The 18,733-nt window shown below is 39.2% G+C and overlaps 1 protein-coding gene across 2 annotated transcripts in view; it reads left to right on the top strand.

The window, feature by feature from the left end:
* The window catches only part of FMN1 (formin 1), a 369,260-nt gene that overhangs the window by 80,034 nt on the left and 270,493 nt on the right, over positions 1 to 18,733 (top strand). For both annotated transcript variants that reach the window (XM_034769715.1, XM_034769716.1), the window contains exon 2: positions 5,969 to 6,153. In XM_034769715.1, coding sequence (XP_034625606.1) covers positions 5,969 to 6,153 — 185 coding nt within the window. The remainder of the gene's footprint in view (positions 1 to 5,968; positions 6,154 to 18,733) is intronic.

Here is an 18,733-nt window from a genome sequence, read left to right as displayed (position 1 = left end):
ATGATTGGGTTCCGCATGTTTGAATACCTATGCAGCATGTGAGCTGAGAACAGTACACTCTTCTTTCCTCTTTTGCATTCTACAGTACAGTAACAGTTACATTGTTATGAAACATAAGAGATGCAATTTGTATATTGTTTATTACTGATGTTTTGTAGGAAAAAGCATTTGTCTTTAGCATATACTGTATAAAGGATGGCAACATTATTTGCAAATCTTATCTTGACAGAATGTTAATTAACTTCAGGTAGCTCGTATGAGCAACTTTCAACTTGAAATCAAAATCTATACGTTCTCTGCTTAATACAACATTATTTAACACAATCTGATTTAAACTAACCTCTGAGATTACATGCAGATTCATAAAAATAAGTCCAATCATTCCAGTTCTTTCACTCAGGATGATGCAAAATTTTCATTCTCAGGTTGGTGTTTTGTACCTATTTGCTCCTTCTGTGTCTCAAGCATTTAACTTTACAATTTTTAAAATTATTTTATTTCCATCTCAAGAGTGCATAACTCAAAATGCAAAATGCTTGTATTTAAAATATGCTAATAATTTTTCTAATTGCCAATGTTTACATTAGGTCTATCTCTGAATAACTTTATTTGGTTGAAACTATTGCAGGGTTTTGCTATCTAATTACTAATTATTCAGTGAAAAAGAATTATGTTACAGCTCTGAAAACCTATGTATGCATTTGGTAAAAATAAATGACTATATAACATCAAATATTCACATTTCTTATCTGTAGTTTTTAAAATAGCAGAGTGAAAAGTTTATCAACATCATTATTTTCATCGTACATATTGGGATACCATATGAGAAAGATGCTTTATTAAATATATAAGCACAGAATTATCATCTAAGATACATTGACAGTATCTAAGACACCTTGACTCAGCATATATATTTGGTTTTAAGGCCAGCAAATCCAGGTTACAATCTGGTCCTGTAATAGTGCTGTCTAGAACCTGAATATCTTAACACAATTGGGTAAGATATGTAGCAAGACTTTCAGTTTAGGTGAGTTAAGTACACTACCATTAGTATGTTTCCCTTTTGGTAATCTAATTAGAATTGCTATCTTTGGCTATAAGAGTCTTATTTTGAGTGTTAGTTGTGATAGTGAGCAGGGCTCATTAATCAATCAAAACCACATGCTACTAATAATGTGTGTGTTTGTGTCTGACTATAACTCCATTGTAGAATACTACATTTGGTCTCTTCTGTTCATGAGACTAATTTCAAAGTCTATTAATGTGGATAACTGTAGCTGTTTTTTATATATGGACTCAGGTAGTATGCATATTTAATCTAAACATGTGTAATACAAAAGGAAAAGTAGAATAGGATCAGTTTTATTTGGTGCAGGTATTTTTACATTCTGAACATGAGCTGCTACATTACAACAAAATACTATGATATTTGTTTTTCATTTGATATCTAGTGTATCCTGACCATTCGAATTCCCATCTAAAAATGTAGAAGGATATTTTTAATATTCATGTAATGCTTTGAGAACTGAAGTCTAAATATTTTTAAAACATACTAAATATTTTTTTTTACTTTTTAAAAAAGTATATTTTTAAAAAGTAAAAAAAAATATTTAGTAACTGTGACGGTTTTAAATAATTCATAAAACAAGGAAACTCAATTATGGAACTCCATCCTCAGTACACTTAAGGCATGTCTATACTACAAACTTAAGTTGACCTGCTCATGTCCACACTACCCTCCTTCTGTCGGTGTTGTGTGTCCTCACCAGGAGCGCTTCCACCGACTTAAGAGGGGCAGTGTGGGGGGCTGAAAGCCCAAGCTCTCAAGTCTGTGCACAGCTCCCCACTGGAAGCCTTGCTCCCCCAACCCTTGCTCTCAGCTCCCACTCCCTGTCGGGAGCACAGCAGCCCCCAAGACTCTCGTCTCTCTATTCCCCGCTGAGAGCCTGGTTGGGAGCGGCTTTCTTGTCAATTTCACGGCTCCAGCATGGAGCTGTGAAATTGACAAGAATGACAGCCAACAGATGCTGTAAGTTACCTGCAGTGTCTACGGGGACACTGCATAGCCCTAACTGCACCAACAGAATCTCTATACCTCTCATGGAAGTTGAGTTATTTTGTTGGTGTAGTAGGGCACTTACATCGGTAAACTGCCTTATGTCGACCTAACTCTGTAGTGTAGACCAGGCCTTAGTTGTACCTGTGTATTAACCTATATATGATACATTGTTTTCAATGCATAGCTCTCCAAAGTGTCTGCAATAGGTACAAATAGAAATGGGGCATTAAGAAAAGTTTCCTCCTAATCTATAAGGCCAAAATATTCAAACATGAACACTTAAAATTAGGCAACTAATACATATTTTTATAATCTAAATAAGTGGCCTGGTTTTCAGAGAGATGGAATGTTCACAGTTCCCAAGTTCAAATTAACTTCATTATTAGTTAAAAGTGTGCATGACCTCTGAAAATCAGGCCACTTATTTAGGTATGTAAATATGGATTTAGGTGCCTAACTTTAGCCATCTGAGTTGAAAATGTTCTCTCTTGATGTAGTGGTTACACGATTTGAGGTTTTACAGTTTTTAGACACTAGGTTACACCCATTTAGGAAAGGTAGGTTCTCTTTCACTTCTTTTTGAAATATGATTTATTTTATATATTTCAAGCTGCAGCTAACTGTGAAGCTTGATGGGGTCTTTTTTAAACTATAGACTAGAAAGCCTAGACAACAGCTGCTATTCCCTAAATGATTCCTGGCTGTGAAGAGGTCTCTGTTAAATCATACTATTATCGATCAGCGAAGATGTGGACTTTATTATTGTTAGCTGTGTTTGTGGAAGGAATCAGACACGGCACTTGCTTTGTGACTGTAGTTAAATCCTCAGCATCTTAATGCAGTATTTTAATGTTAATGTAAGAAGGAAGGCAGTAGATGGAGAATAAAATTAGAAATGTTAAAATGTTTGGATTTTACTGTTGCCAAATTGGTTTCTCTGGAACCAATCAAAATTTAATGGTCATCTATGAAAATTCCTGACTATTTCTCACTGTAAATGGGTTGACTTATTGGAGTCTGTACAGATAAATCTATATTTATGCACTTGAATAAGCAGATTTTGGATGTGTAAGTCCACAACCTTGTTGTAAATCTTTTACCTTGCACAATATTGAAGATTTTTCTGGCCATTATGGTAAACCGTAATCCTTGGCTCCATTGTGTCCATGCAATTAGATTCCATATGTGAAATTAGCTGCTGAGGCATGTGTGACACTACACCCCATATTCTTCATAGAAATATGCTTATGATATGAATATGGCATAACTAAAACGTATGTTATGCAAGATGGATCATGTGAGAGATCATTGGAAAGATTATGATTTGCTGAATGTGATAATCTTAAGTGTATGCATGTATAATTTCTGCATCTGAAGTTAGGAATATTAACTATGTATCAATTACAAAAGTATCTGCACCTGGGGAACACCTGCCAGACTAAATGCAATCAGTCTGGCTGGCTAGTTAATGAACCATTAGAGAGAACAATGGGATTTTGGAAATGTTAATCTCCACCTTCCTGAGAAACTTCCTGGGATGCTGCTTTGACACTGTAGGGTCATGTGATCATGTCACCTGGTACTGGACCCCATCTTGGCCTCCTAGTATTTTTCCACTAATGGTGGTGCGGATCAAACTGGGAAACAAAGGATTCCCGCCATATGTAAATCCTATTTAAGGCAGGGAAGTGAGTTAATCAGGGCTCCTTCTTCATTGAATCCCCGCCTGGGATGACTGTGGGGAACATCTAAGAAACAAGGACTGGAGGCGCGGGGAGGGGTGAAGAGCTGAGCCCGGGCTGAAAAAGGTGTCTGGCCTGTGAAAGGAATGCCTAAAACAACATTTAGGGTGAGAAATTACTACTTGTAACCAGTTTCTTTAATGTATTAAACGTAATTTGCGAGTTTGCTTTATTTGCTCAGGAATCTGCTTTGATCTGTTTGCTATTCCTTATAATCACTTAAAATCTATCCTTTGTAGTTAATAAACTTGTTTTGTTTTCTTTAAACCAGTTTGTGCAATTCATAACTGGGGGGGCAAAAAGCTGTGAATATTTTCCTCCACATTGAGGGAGGGGGCGATTTTCATGAGCTTACACGGTACAGATTTCTGTGCAGCACAAGACAATACAATTTTAGATTTACACTCTGGAGGGGGTGTGCACTTGAGTGCTTGGCAATTCCTGAGCTGAGTCTTCCCACGCAGAGCTGATCTCAGTGTCTGTGTCTTTCTGCAGCTGGGTGTGTCCCTACCTGTGTGTGTGCTGGAGGAGGCTTGAGGGCCTGGCTCAGCAGGATAGGCTGAGGGATCCCAGGCTTGTGGCTCAGTGATACCCCAGTGTATCAAATGGCACCCCGGGGGGGGGGAGAAGGGGGAAGGGGAGAAATCCGTCACCGCATGGTAGGCCTAATTTATGCCAGGAACAAATTTTATATCTAATTTATAAATGCCTTATTTTTTAAACAAACCTAAAGTTGGATAACTTAATATCTGCCACACAGAGTGATGATTTTAATAAAATTAGACTGGCTTTGGACTTGCAGGCCAGAAATTGTGTACACTGTAGGCTAAGCATTAGCTCTCTTGGCAAGAAAATTAAATTAAATTACATTACACTTAATTACACTAAGCTGCAATATCTTAGGATAAAACCTCTTCATTGGATTAGACATTCACCTTTTCTGAAAATGTCATAACCTTCTTGCTGGCCACCACACTGATGCTTGCTTGCCGTTTAATTATATGTTGCATCAATTATTTGAATTATCATCATATTCTGACTTAAATGCATTTTATATAGATTTGTGTATTGCTCCGGTGTTGTCCTGAAGTTACTGAAAACTTAGTAGCTCTGACAATCAGGATATTTATTTAGGTGCCTAAATATGGACTTAAGTTTAACTTCATGCAACCAAGTTTGAAAATGTTGGGCTCAGTGTTTCATGTTAGAAAGATGTAAAAAATTAAATTAAAAGTGTACAGTTACATGTACAGTCATAAGCCATCTGCAAAATGATGTATAGCAGCAAACAGTTAACAAAGTTTGTTTAGCATGTATATTTCCATCAGAATATTTGTGGAGATTGTTGTGCCTAGATGCACAACCTATGGTAAAGTTACAAGAAAAGGCAGACTGTGTGTCTCTATACATCATTCAAAATGTTCACTCTTTGAAGGATTCACTCACTTTGTTAGATTTATTGCTTTTGCCTTTTGAAGAATGGGAATAGGAACCATTGTACATTGAAAATTGCAGTAAGCTAACAGAAAAAGAATACTACCTTTACTACTGTACATGTTTAGGACCAAACCTGTGGCAAAATTACAGTAATAGCTTTGAAAATAGGAAGTATTAGAACTTTGTTTTATATATATTATGTATATTTCTGCCTTGTTCCATGGAACATATCACTGTGGATTAAGAACCATCTATTTATACTTTTTAAGCTATTTTGGCTTTAAGGACTAATGTGTGTTTGATGCAACATTGGACAAAGTCATCTTTGCCTAAGTGCCATAGAGGTTTGGGGGGGTCCCTAATTATACTCAATGGAATTTCTTTATCTCACTACCAAGTGCCATGGTCACCTCTGATCAGGATGCATAGTGAATCCGCAGGAGGTAGGTCAGGGAAAAAAGTCTTGGCAGGTGAGCTGTGAACTCAAGTGTCTTCCACAGTGGGGGACCATTATTAGGAAGTCAGTTTTTGCCTGGATCAGTCCCAAGGAATGTAGGTAACTACACTCCAGATACAGCATTTGTGAGAAAATGAAATGTATATCACAACTTATGCTATTTTTTCAAAAAATACAAGGAAATGTATATGTGTCTACATTATACTGATTTAGGAAGAGTGTAGAGTTCTCATTGATGTGGACAATTCTTTTCTTTTTATTAAAATCTTGTAGGTATTCCAGCAGAGACTGCTTTGAAGGATGACTTCACTGAACAACCAACTAATATAGATGTCACAAACACAGATGAAGATGTCTGGGTTTTGGGTTGCAGGTTGGGACAATCTGTGCCATTTGCAGATTATAATGAGCGAGAAAGAGTCGACAGAAATATATTGCACCTGAGGCTGGACCTGAATGTAAGTAGTTATCTGAAAGACAGGGTAGATGCATACTGGGTTTTGACCAACAGGCACTTATTGAGCGCATTAGTTTTCTATTACAAATAGGTTCCAAATTATCTAAAGCAAGCTTTGTATTTTAGGCTGGAGTATAGACTTCCAGTTAGCTGTAAGTCCATTGAGTTTTCAGGAAGTGCAAATACTGTAGTTACATTCAAGGGACGAGGGAAAGACAGGGAGATAGCAGCATGTGCATATGCTAGGTTGAAATATATAACAAAATTATGGTAATTTTTTGTTAAACCTTTTCTAGCAACTATTCATTACTGATTCAGTATGTGGTAATGCCTGAAACAAAACAATGTGTAACAGTGACATCTATTGGCAGAGATACTAGAATTGACTTAGAATAATTCAGACTACTGTATCACTGAACTTGAGCTCATCTGGTATTTTATCTTTGAGCTGTATTTAATTGTAGCTTCTTGTCCCTGTCACCCTTACCTTATTTGTTAAAATAAGAATTTTGACTATTGATGTGCTATTGTGATAGTGCATACGTAAATTACGTCTCACTACCATTTTTGGAATATTCTTTAGATAATTTCTTGTAATGAAAAACAACTGGGATGGAATGGATTGGTTTTGGTCCTTGTCTGCTTCTACTGCTGCAAATGGATGCTGCAACAAGTCAATCCATGGTTCAAAAATTGCATATGCATATAAAGCCTTTATATACAGTAGGGGATGTTTCAAATTAAAATTAATTGACCACAATAATTTGAATTAATATGGGAGATCTGACATTAATAAAGTAGTTTGTTTCTGTCTTTCCTTAATCTTGCATAGTCTTTTTTGTTAAAAAACAAACAAATTTCTCTCTTTAGAGAGCTAGTTAGCCACTCTATAAAGGTTTGATTTCCCTCTGTTGCTGTCAAGGAAAAAATAAGTGTTTGTGTAACTACTTCCAAAAGACTCTCAATCTAAGTGCTTATCCCCTAAAGTGTGGTGATGGTCACCATAGTGAACATGTCAAAACAGCACCTTTTTTACACAACAGATCCAGTCCCTGTGTGCACTGCAAGTCTTACATGCTTAAGTTACTGAATAAATATGTTTTTTTTTATTCTGTTAGTCCTCATCAGGCAAAATAGCTATGGGAAAGTGAGATGGATTCTGCTCTGTCTTGAGTATCAAAAGCAAAATGGATTAATCTTAATTCAAATGCAAAATCTTTATTTGTTTTGATGAATCAGAAGATCTCATCTTTACCTTCAGATCACAGTTTGAGTCTGCAGGGTTTTCAAAATGATTAAACATGGAACTCCACCCTGCCATTTATTCAGTGTCAGATCTCAGAGTAAAAAGACACTTAAAACAAGGTGCCAACTTAATATATATATATACAGAGAGCGAGAGAGCGAGAGAGAGAGAGAGATGTATCTCCTAGAACTTGAAGGGACCCTGAAAGATCATTGAGTCCAGCCCCCTGCCTTCACTAGCAGGACCAAGTACTGATTTTGCCCCAGATCCCTAAGCGGCCCCCTCAAGGATTGAATTCACAACCCTGGGTTTAGCAGGCCAATGCTCAAACCACTGACCTATCCCTCCCCTTGTACCTTACTGGTGAGAAATACTTCTCAGTGCATTACTTATGCCTCTCAGAGGGCATTGCTCTTATTTCCATTACACTTCTCTTTGTAAGGACTCCATTTCATAATGGTGTTGTGGGTTTTTTTTTTTTAAGTCTATAAAGAATAGAAGCATGGAAATGTAGGGTTGAAAGGGACCTCCAGCAGCCATCATGTCCAGCCCCCTGTGCTGAGGCAGGACCAAGTAAACCTAAAACATCCCAGGCAGGTGTTTGTCCAACCTGTTCATAAAAACCTCAAGAGTTGTGGATTCCACAACCTCCTTTGGAAGCCTGGAGTTCTTAACTATCCTTATAATTAGAAAGGTTTCCTAATAATTAACCTAAATCTCCCTCGCTGTAGATAAAGCCCATTACTTCTTGCTCTTCCTTCAGTGTACGTGGAGAACAATTGATCATAGTCCTCAATATATTTAATATATTTGAGCACTGCTATCATGTCCCCCCTCAATCTTCTTTTCTCAAGACTAAACATTCCCAGTTTTTAAAAATTTCCTCATAAGTATGGCTTTCTAACCCTTTTCTCACTTTTGTTGCTGTCCTTTGGACTCCCTCCAATATGTCCACATCTTTCCTAAAGTGTGGCTCCCAGAACTGAACAAAGTACTCCAACTGAGGCCTCAACAGTACTGAGTAGAGCAGGACAATTACCTTCCGTGTTATACATACAACACTCCTGTCAACACCCAGAATAATATTCCTTTTTTTTTTTTGAAGCTGCATCACATTGTTGACATATTCAATTTGTGATCCACTATAACCCCCAATCCTATTCAGCAGTACTACCACCTACCCAGCTAGTGTCCATTTTGCAGTTGTGCATTTTATTTTTCTTTCCTAAATGAAGTACTTTGCATTTAACTTTATTGAATTTCATCTTGTTGAATTCAGAACAGTTTTCCAATTTGTCAAGGTCATTTTGAATTCTAATTGTGTCCTTCAAAATGCTTGCAACCGCTTTCTGGTTGGTTTCATCTGTAAGTTTTATAAGCCTACTTTCCATTCCAACATCCATGTCATTAATGAAAATATTGAACAGAATATTGACTAACCCCTGTAAGCCCCCACTAGATATGCCCTCCCAGTTGAACAGCAATCCATTGATAGCTATCCTTTAGGTATGGTCTTTCAACCAGTTTGGACACCCACTTTATAGTAATTTCATCTAGACCACACTTCCTTGCTTATGAGAATGTCATGTGGGACTGTATCAAAATCCTTACTAAAATCAAGATATATCACATCTACAGCTTCCCCCATCCAGTACTCCAGTAACCCTATCAAAGAAGGAAATTAAATTTTCTTCCCATGGGACCCTACCTATCAGTTCTGAGTTAATCTTCTTTTTTGAAGTCTATCGTCCTTATTCTGCTGCTTTTGCCCTTTCCTTTCCTCAGAATCATAAAGTCATCATTCCATGATCACTTGCACCCAAATTGTCTTCTACCTTTCACCAGATTTGCTACCAATTGTTCCCCGTTGGTCAAAATCAAACCTAAGGTGGTTGTCCTCCTGGTGGCTACTTCACTTTCTGAAACATTAGCACTTGCACAATAGCTCATAAGTATAGCTCACTAATCAGTCGGAGCTGAGGTCACTCACAGTTCTAAAATCCTTTGTATAAACCTAATTATTCTTGGCATGGTAAGCACCTTATACATTATGGGTGCTTTGTTCCAATAATGAATTGCCTTTTTTTAATGCATCCCCTATATAAATGTAAGTGTTAATCAGACTGCTGGTTTGCTATGTATTGACTTCTGAAGAAAAAAACATTCAGGAACTTTACTGCCCCGTTATATGTGTTTCTTTTTCCTCTTTTAAGTGAAAGATAAATGTTAATAGCTAGTGTGTTCACAAGTAAGCACTTCTTGAATACAGTGACATGCATAAAACTATGTTCGTTCATTTTTAAGGGCTTTTTTTTTAAACTATCAGTTGATATTACAGATGGGGAGCAGTTGCAAGTGAAGGACAGTTCTAATGAAAAAGATGAGACTGCAATGAGGGCAAAAAAACAAGGTAGTTTAGAAAGAGTGAGATGGTATTAAGGGAAGAAGGACTTAAAAAAAGGAAAACATGAAGGCTGTACAGCAAATGCATCTTGGTTCTCTGGTGTTGGCTAAAGAACTAAAGAACACCCAAGTGCTAGAGTTTTGTGGCTTTAATACTTATGGGTTCTACTGACATAAGCCACAAGAGATGATACCAGTCATCTGTTCTTTCCTCTTTGCTCATTTTATGCTTGCATGTCTATACATTTTTACTACAAGAGAGGCCAATAAATCCTTCCTTAAAAATCGTACTCTTTGAGCTACTAACAGTTTTTCATATGGTGAGACTCTAGCTTAACCCCTATATACATTTAATTGATAAATTATGTCATCCTCAAAGTAATAAATTATGTCTGACCCAACTTTCTTGTCTATGGAAAACTCCTGTATATCTATTATGATTAAAAACAAAACAAAACAAAAAAACTAGGGGCTACAAGAGCTATTCTCTCAATCCACACTAAGAGCAGGTCTAAGTATTTTGGGGTAGGCCTGCAAAAATATATTGCATCCCCAACTCTCAAAACCCCAAAGCTCCTGGCTTCTATCCACTCTGTTAATAAAGTACAGGAATTGGAGAAGTGACAGTATTGTAATTTTTGCTTGCTGCAAACAACGGCCTCGCCTTATATCACATGGTGCTAAAGGTGATCTTCCAGCCTCCTGAACTGCAGAAAAGGTGCTTGTGTTTGTGCTTGTGCTGGGAGGACAATTACTGAATTAAGCCACAAGTCTAAGATTTCCATTTCCTTCTGTCTGCTGCTGTGTATTCTAGGAAATTTGGGGTTATTTTTCCCCCTTACATCCAATTATGTAGTCCAGAGTAACCAATAATATTAATATAATTTAGCATTTAAAATAGCCTGTCCAGAGACTAGCTGCAATATGAAGTAAAATAGAACAAAGGACAAATTTTATTACTTTACTGACCTAGAAAATGTCTCTTCTTCCCCGCTCTTCCATTTCTTTATTTTTTTCCTTTCATGTCTGACCCATTCGGTTTACCTCTTTACCATTTTTTCAAATTTATCTGGTCGAGGTTGTTTTTTGAAGAGCAGCATCTTCTTTTCTCTCACTCTCTTACATTAATCACCATCTTACTCTCTCCTATGTTATCACATCCTTCTTGGTTCCATTCTTACTGTTCTTTCACTCTTTTCCCCGTTGAACTCATTTACTCCCTTTTTCTTATATTATGATTTATTTGTATTGTGGGAGCATTTAGAGGTTCCAACTAAGATAGGGCTCTAGAGTGCTAGGTAGAATAAGAAAAATTCCCTGCCCTGGAGAGTTTACAGTCTAAAAAGACAAGACCAACAAAAGGTGGGAGAGGGAAGAAAGGCACATAGAGAGGAAATGAATGTCATGCAACATAGTAGAGCAGCAACTAGAATCCAAGTCTGCTTGGTCCCAATTTGGTGTCCAATCCACTGGTCCATTCTGCCTCTCACCATTGCTCTAATCCAGGAGTCGGCAACCTTCGACATGTGGCCCATCAGAGTAATCCACTGGCGGGCCGCGACACATTTTGTTTATGTTGACCATCCGCAGGCACGGCCCCCCCAGTGGCCACGGTTCGCCGTTCTTGGCCAATGGGAGCTGCAGGGGGCTGTGCCTGTGGATGGTCAACGTAAACAAAATATCTCGCGGCCTGCCAGTGGATTACCCCGATGGGCCGCGTGCCAAAGGTTGCTGACCGCCATATTTGGGGTCGGGAAGGAATTTTCCTCCAGGGTAGATTGGCTGAGGCCCTGGAGGTTTTTTGCCTTCCTCCACAGCATGGGGCAGGGATTGCTAGCAGGAGGGTTCTCTGCCAACTGAAGTCACTAAAACACAGGATTTGGGGACTTCATCAGCAGAGTCAAGGGAAGGGTAGGGACGGTTTTGTGGCCTGCAGCATGCAGGGGGTCAGACCAGATGATCATAATGGTCCCTTCTGACCTTAAAGTCTATGAGTCTATGAGACCCCTGCTTTAACCTGTATTCCATTTTGTGTTTGTGTCCCTTTCATAATAATACTTAGCACGTCCCAAACTAATCTTGTCAACACCATTGTGTGGCATGGTCGTATTATCCTAATTTTACAAAGGGAGAAATTAAAGTAGGAGGATGAAATGACTTGACTAAACCACAAATAATCAGTTCAGTGCCAAGATTAGTACGCAAGAGTAATCTAGACTTAACTCAGTAGCCTCTCATGCTGTTGAGTTCCCCATGTGGCCAGATTGATCTCTCAGTAGAGCTACAGTGTTGACTCAGCTACAGGCAGCCATCGTGCATTCCCTGGCTCCCTAGACACTTTTGAGGAGCAGTGGGCACTGTCTGGGGTTCTCTGCTTGGTGTCCCACTCAGACTTCCTGCTTCTGACCCTGTGACCTGCACTCCTGTCCCTGTTCATCATTAGTTGTCCCCTGAACTCGCTTGATCCTTGGGTTTAGTAGCTCCTCCCCTTTAGGCTGGGGGAGGGACCTTCAGATGTGGGTGGGCTTGCGCCTGCCCACCCCCAGCACTTCAGTAGGTACAGGCAGCCATCTGGTGGTCCTAACAACATCAGCACCTACACAGTTGTAAATTAATCCCTGGGATCCTATATAGTTGAGACCTACAGCTGTTGATTGGCTAGCTCTGAGTGGCTGCATAAGGGAATGGAAAGAGAATAACTTCTAATTTATTTATAGGAAAAATCCTTGATAAGCTTTTCAACTCTAACCATTTATTTACAATGTCAAAGATTTTTTTAATCAAACATGAAAACTGAGATTACTTTGACACTTACAAACTTCCAAAAATTGAGGGGCTGCAGGCTGTCATTGAACAGAGGATAAAACCTTAAAAGCACTAAGTCCAACAGCAGTCCAAACAAGGACATAAATTACATTATTCAAGTGCTATTCTAATTGTCTACTACTGCTCTAGAAAAGCAGCAAAAATAAATATTAACTTTTATAGCTTTCACCAGTACTTCTGTTAACAAGTGGATCTTCAGTGTCGTCAACCCATTTCCCATACTCCTTTGCTCCTATGTCCCCCTCACTACTGCAACCTTGAAATGTCTCTCATAATCTGGGATATACCTGGAATCATATACTGTGTGGATCCAGGGTTGTGAGCTCAGTCTCTCTCTCTTTTTTTTTTTTTAAACCATGACTCTTGACCCAGCAAACAATCATTTATATCTGTTAAAGAATGCGGATGGACATAATGACTTAACTCTGTTCTAGGTTAATGGCTGAGTAAATGACTCAGCAATAGGCTATTTTGGCCCTCCCAACTAAAGAACACGCAATTAAGCTGAAATTGGTCCCTGTATTGTATAACATATTTGACTTTAATTCCTGCTCTTTAAGGATCTGACACAGAAGTGCGAGCAGTTTGGCTGGTAGTTCTTTCAGGGTGAGGTTACTTTTGTAGTTCCTAATCATCTGCATAGGAATGGTGCACTCTGTCCAGATCCCATTATGTGGTTTATCTAGCACTCTCTGTGTGTGACTCCTTCATACCTTTTGTTAAATCTCACAGTTGGGATTTGAGCCAAATATTTAACTTCTATTTCGAGATACATTGCTGAAATCATTGATCTGTAAATGTTTAATGACCTAACTGGTAAACAGAAAGTAAGAATTATTGTATTGACCTGTGTAGTAGCATGGGGATACAGATTTCATTAGGACCGCTAGCCATCACATTCTCATCAATCTGCTTTAAGGGCAGTATTTGTTTTAGGGACCCCAAATTCCTTCGTAAATTTATGTGCCACTGTGGTGGAGGCTGTATACGCACCACATTAGTTTCTTCTGAAAGCTGTGTAAGAGGCCTGAGGTGTTAGAAATTGAAAGTAATCTAGTGTAAAATCCATTATAGGGTAATTGTAAATTTCTCAAAAACAAGCATTTATAAAACCAGAAAAATTAGAGTTAAGATTAAAATTAAAACAAATCTAAGCATGGTAAGGTATGGAAATACGTAGAAAAGACACTTTAGTTCTGCTCTGTAGTGATATCTAAGGAGCAGCGAGAAAGGGAGCAAAAGTCTTTAAAAATCAGTTTAATCTATTCTGGGGCTATGAGCACTAAAATCCCTCATCATAATCATATGGTTATGGCATCTTAAAGACTAACAGATTTATTTGGGCATAAGCTTGCATAAGTTGCATCCGAAGAAGTGAAGTTTTTACTCACGAAAGCTTATGCCCAAATAAATCTGTTAGTCTTTAAGGTGCCACCAGACTCTTTGTTGTTTTTGTAGATACAGACTAACACGGCTACCCCCTGATACATGGTTATGGCATGGTATCACTACTCACATATGAGTACCCAAAGAATTTTTTTTCCAGTTGGTGACTAAGGCAGAAAATGAATTGGTCTGTATATGCAAAAAGAACCGGAGTACTTGTGGCACCTTAGAGACTAACAAATTTATTTCAGCATAAGCTTTCATGGGCTACAGCTCACTTCTTCAGATTCATAGAGTGGAACACACAGACAGAAGATATTTGTACATACAGAGAACGGAAAGGTGGAAGTATGCATACCAATTGTAAGAGGCCAATCAATTGAGATGAACGATCAGTAGCAGCAGAAGAAAAAACTTTGAAGTGATAATCGAGATGACCCATAGAAGGTGTGAGGAGAACTTAACATGGGGGGAAAATAATTCAATTAGTGTAATGACCCAACCATTCCCAATCTCTGTTTATTGTGTCTAATTTGCATATTAATTCGAGTTCAGCAGTCTCTCTTTGGAGTCTGTTTTTGAAGTTTTTTTGTTGCAAAACTGACACCTTCAAGTCTGTCACTGAGTGATTAGAGAGGTTGAAGCGTTCTCCCACAGGTTTTTGTATGTTATGATTTCTGATGTCAGATTTGTGTCCATTTATTCTTTTGCATAGAGACTGTCTAGCTCTCTAACTCCGCATTCTGCAAGCCATTATCCTCTGATCCCACTGATGATAACCAAAAGAAACTACACCATCTGCTCAAGAAACTCCTGGAGAAAGCACAGGAACAGATCTGTACAGACACATGCCTAGAACCCCAGGTGTATTCTATTTGCTAGCCAAGATCCATAAACCTGGAAATCCTGGACGCCCCATCATCTCAAGCATCGGCACCTTAACAGCAGGATTGTCTGGCTATGTGGACTCTCTCCTCAGGCCCTGCGCTACCAGCACTCCCAGCTATCTTCGAGACACCACTGACTTCCTGAGGAAACTACAATCCATCAGTGATCTTCCAGAAAACACCATCCTGGCCACTATGGATGTAGAATCTCTTTACACCAACATTCCACACAAAGATGGACTACAAGCCATCAGGAATAGCATCCCCGATACCATCATGCCAAACCTGGTCACTGAAATTTGTGACTTTGTCCTCACCCACAACTATTTCACATTTGGGGACAATATATACCTTTAAGTCAGCGGCACTGCTATGGTATCTGCATGGCCCCACAGTATGCCAACATCTTTATGGCTGACTTAGAACAACGCTTCCTTAGCTCTCGTTCCCTAACGCCCCTACTCTCCTTGCGCTACATTGATGATATCTTCATCATCTGGACCCATGGAAAAGAAGCCCTCGATGAATTCCATCATGATTTTAACAATTTCCATCCCACCATCAACCTCAGCCTAGACCAATCCACACAAGCGGCCCATTTCCTAGACACTACTGTGCTAATAAGCGATGGTCACATAAACACCACCCTATACCAGAAACCCACTGACTGCTATACTTAACTACATGCCTCCAGCTTCCATCCAGGACACACCACACTATCCATTGTCTATAGCCAAGCTCTAAGATACAACTGTATTTGCTCCAATCCCTCAGACAGAGATAAACACCTACAAGATCTCTATCAAGCATTCTTAAAACTACAATACCCACCTGCTGAAGTGAAAAAACAGATTGACAGAGCCAGAAGAGTACCCAGAAGCCACCTACTACAGGACAGGCCCAACAAAGAAAATAACACAACGCCACTAGCTGCCACCTTCACCCCCCAACTGAAACCTCTCCAGCGCATCATCAAAGATCTACAACCTATCCTGAAAGATGGTCCCTCACTCTCACAGATCTTGGGAGACAGACCAGTCGTCGCTTATAGACAGCCTACCAACCTTAAGCAAATACTCACCAGCAACTGCACACCATACAACAAAAACACTAACCCAGAAACCTATCCTTGCAACAAAGCCCGATGCCAACTCTGTCCACATATCTATTCAAGTGACACCATCATAGGACCTAACCATGTCAGCCATACCATCAGGGGCTCGTTCACCTGCACATCTACCAATGTGATATATGGCATCATGTGCCAGCAATGTCCCTCTGCCATGTACATTGGCCAAACCGGACAGTCTCTACACAAAAGAATAAATGGACACAAATCTGACATCAGGAATCATAACATTCAAAAACCAGTGGGAGAACACTTCAGCCTCTCTAATCACTCAGTGACAGACTTGAAGGTGTCAGTTTTGCAACAAAAAAACTTCAAAAACAGACTCCAAAGAGAGACTGCTGAACTCGAATTAATATGCAAATTAGACACAATTAACTTAGGCCTAAACAGAGACTGGGAATGGTTGGGTCATTACACTAATTGAATTCTTTTCCCCCCATGTTAAGTTCTCCTCACATCTTCTATGGGTCATCTCGATGATCACTTCAAAGTTTTTTCTTCTGCTGCTACTGATCGCACATCTCAATTGATTGGCCTCTTACAATTGGTATGCGTACTTCTATCTTTTCATGTTCTCTGTATATATAAATATCTTCTGTCTGTGTGTTCCACTCTATGCATCTGAAGAAGTGGGCTGTAGCCCATGAAAGCTTATGCTGAAATAAATTTGTTAGTCTCTAAGGTGCCACAAGTACTCCTATTCTTTTTGCAGATACAGACTAACATGGCTGCTACTTTGTAATCTGTGTATGCAGTTTGCTATATCCATTTAAACACTTTTGTTTTGGGTGTTGGATTATTTGAGACTACCAAACATGTGCATTCTATCTTCCTGGATAATTAATGTTTTAGGCTACAGTCATCCCCACAATCCTTGGTGTTTTTTGTCAGCAAGCTAGAATGCAGAACTTCAACCTTTTGTTGTATCTGACTGCTGAGCCCTTGTCTAAGCAGAAGGGAACACACCATCAACATCATCCTTTTTTTTATTTTGGTGGTAAACAAATCAAATAGGCATTCCAATGAATTGCTGTGGAAATCATTCTTCTCTGACAATGGCTTGCCCTCTGTAGAACAAGTAACTGGCCTCTGATTGTGTAATCATTTTCAAGAGATGATTCAAACATTTCTCCTTCCAAACCCCCAGGCATTGGCGTCGCATTGAAATTCTGTATAGTGTTACCATATGGTTGTAGACTAGCCTACGTGTTCATGTCCATCCCATTAATCTGTGGTAATGGAAAGCATCTGGGAATGTCACCTGAACTGTTTCTGACAAAGTCTAGGACCCTGGTTTAAATCCCTGAGGGGAAGGGTTATTTTCTTTGTGTCTTTTATTGTGTGTTTTCGTCAGAGGAAGTTTTAAGACTCTCCCCAGGGAAGGCATTATGTACTTCAAGAATTCTGTCCCTGAGAGGGTTATGGGTGTGTAACTTCCATCAGTGATTTAAATGTAGGTCACAAAGGGTGTGGATTATTTAAATGTACTTTCAGTTGTCATGAATGTTTGTTCTGTGGTATAATTAGTATGTCAACTCCTCCTGGTTCTGAAAGTTGCTTTAACACTGATTTCAAGAGCTTTTTTTGAAGTATGAGAGTGCTGAAGATAGGTCAGGGATGGCAAATGGGGGGCTTGTAAATTGCCATAGCCTGTTCTTCTTAGAGAAATTGTAGCTATTTATAGAGGGGTACTGAGAAATGTACAACCTGTGAGTCCAGGGTCAGTAGTGAGTTCTGCTGGAGGATGTTTCACAGGAGATTGATTCCCTCAGTGTTAAAACTCCTGTATGTCAACTCAATCCCATTCATTTCTCACTGCATGATGGCATCTTTCTTTTTTTTATATATATACACTAGTTATGTTTTACTCAGAAGCACTTTATTCAATAGATAGGAGTGCTTGTTTTTTAACCAATTATTCTGTCTCCTTGTTCGAGGCGACTGTCTGATTTTGAAACCTGAATGGATTGTGGAAGTTTTGTGTGAGGCCAGGGATGGGTAAACTGAGTAGCCTGTAGGTTGTGCGGTAACCTTGAATTGGTTGTAGAATACATGAGTCTTGAGATATTTTTCCCAGTAGTGGATACAAAGTTGGGCTCCTTCCCTCAGGCTGAGGTCCGGATGGCTTTGGGATGGGGAGATTGTTTTCCTGATAATGTGCTTCAGGAAGTGAAAAATGCAAATTGTAAACCACTGTTGTTTGGTAGGTACCTTCCTCTAGAACAGTAGCCACTTCTGTAGGGATTGGATTTGGCTCATCACAAGGTATGTCCACTTCTACAATACACTACTGCACCCCCTTTTTTCACTGCTCCAATTCTGACAGCTGGCCACAAAGTCTTATTGTATAAGTCTACAATTTATTTGGAATACATATAAACAATAGGTCATAAAACCTACTTATCTTCACTGCAAATGAGTACTGTCACTGCTACTGGGCTAATTGCATCTTCATCTGCACCTGTTGTCCTTGATTGTACCCTCGCAGGTGACAAGCCTCTCTACTTGCACCTTTCTCAGGGTGGAATCATATGATTCTCCTACATTCAGGCTGGGCCTTGGGTTGCAGTCCCCTAGTGTACTAATTGTGATTACTTTAGCAGACCCAAGTTGTGGTCAGTACCTGCAGTTCTGCTCTTCAGGAGCTATTTCCAATGGCACCAAGTAACCAAGCAGCCTTCTTAAATAAACAATATGTTGC

This window comes from Trachemys scripta, chromosome 4 (assembly GCF_013100865.1).
Source record: "Trachemys scripta elegans isolate TJP31775 chromosome 4, CAS_Tse_1.0, whole genome shotgun sequence".
NCBI lineage: Eukaryota > Metazoa > Chordata > Testudines > Emydidae > Trachemys > Trachemys scripta.
The sequence above is the reverse complement of the archived record's forward strand: the minus strand, read 5'-3'. Positions and strand labels throughout refer to the sequence as shown.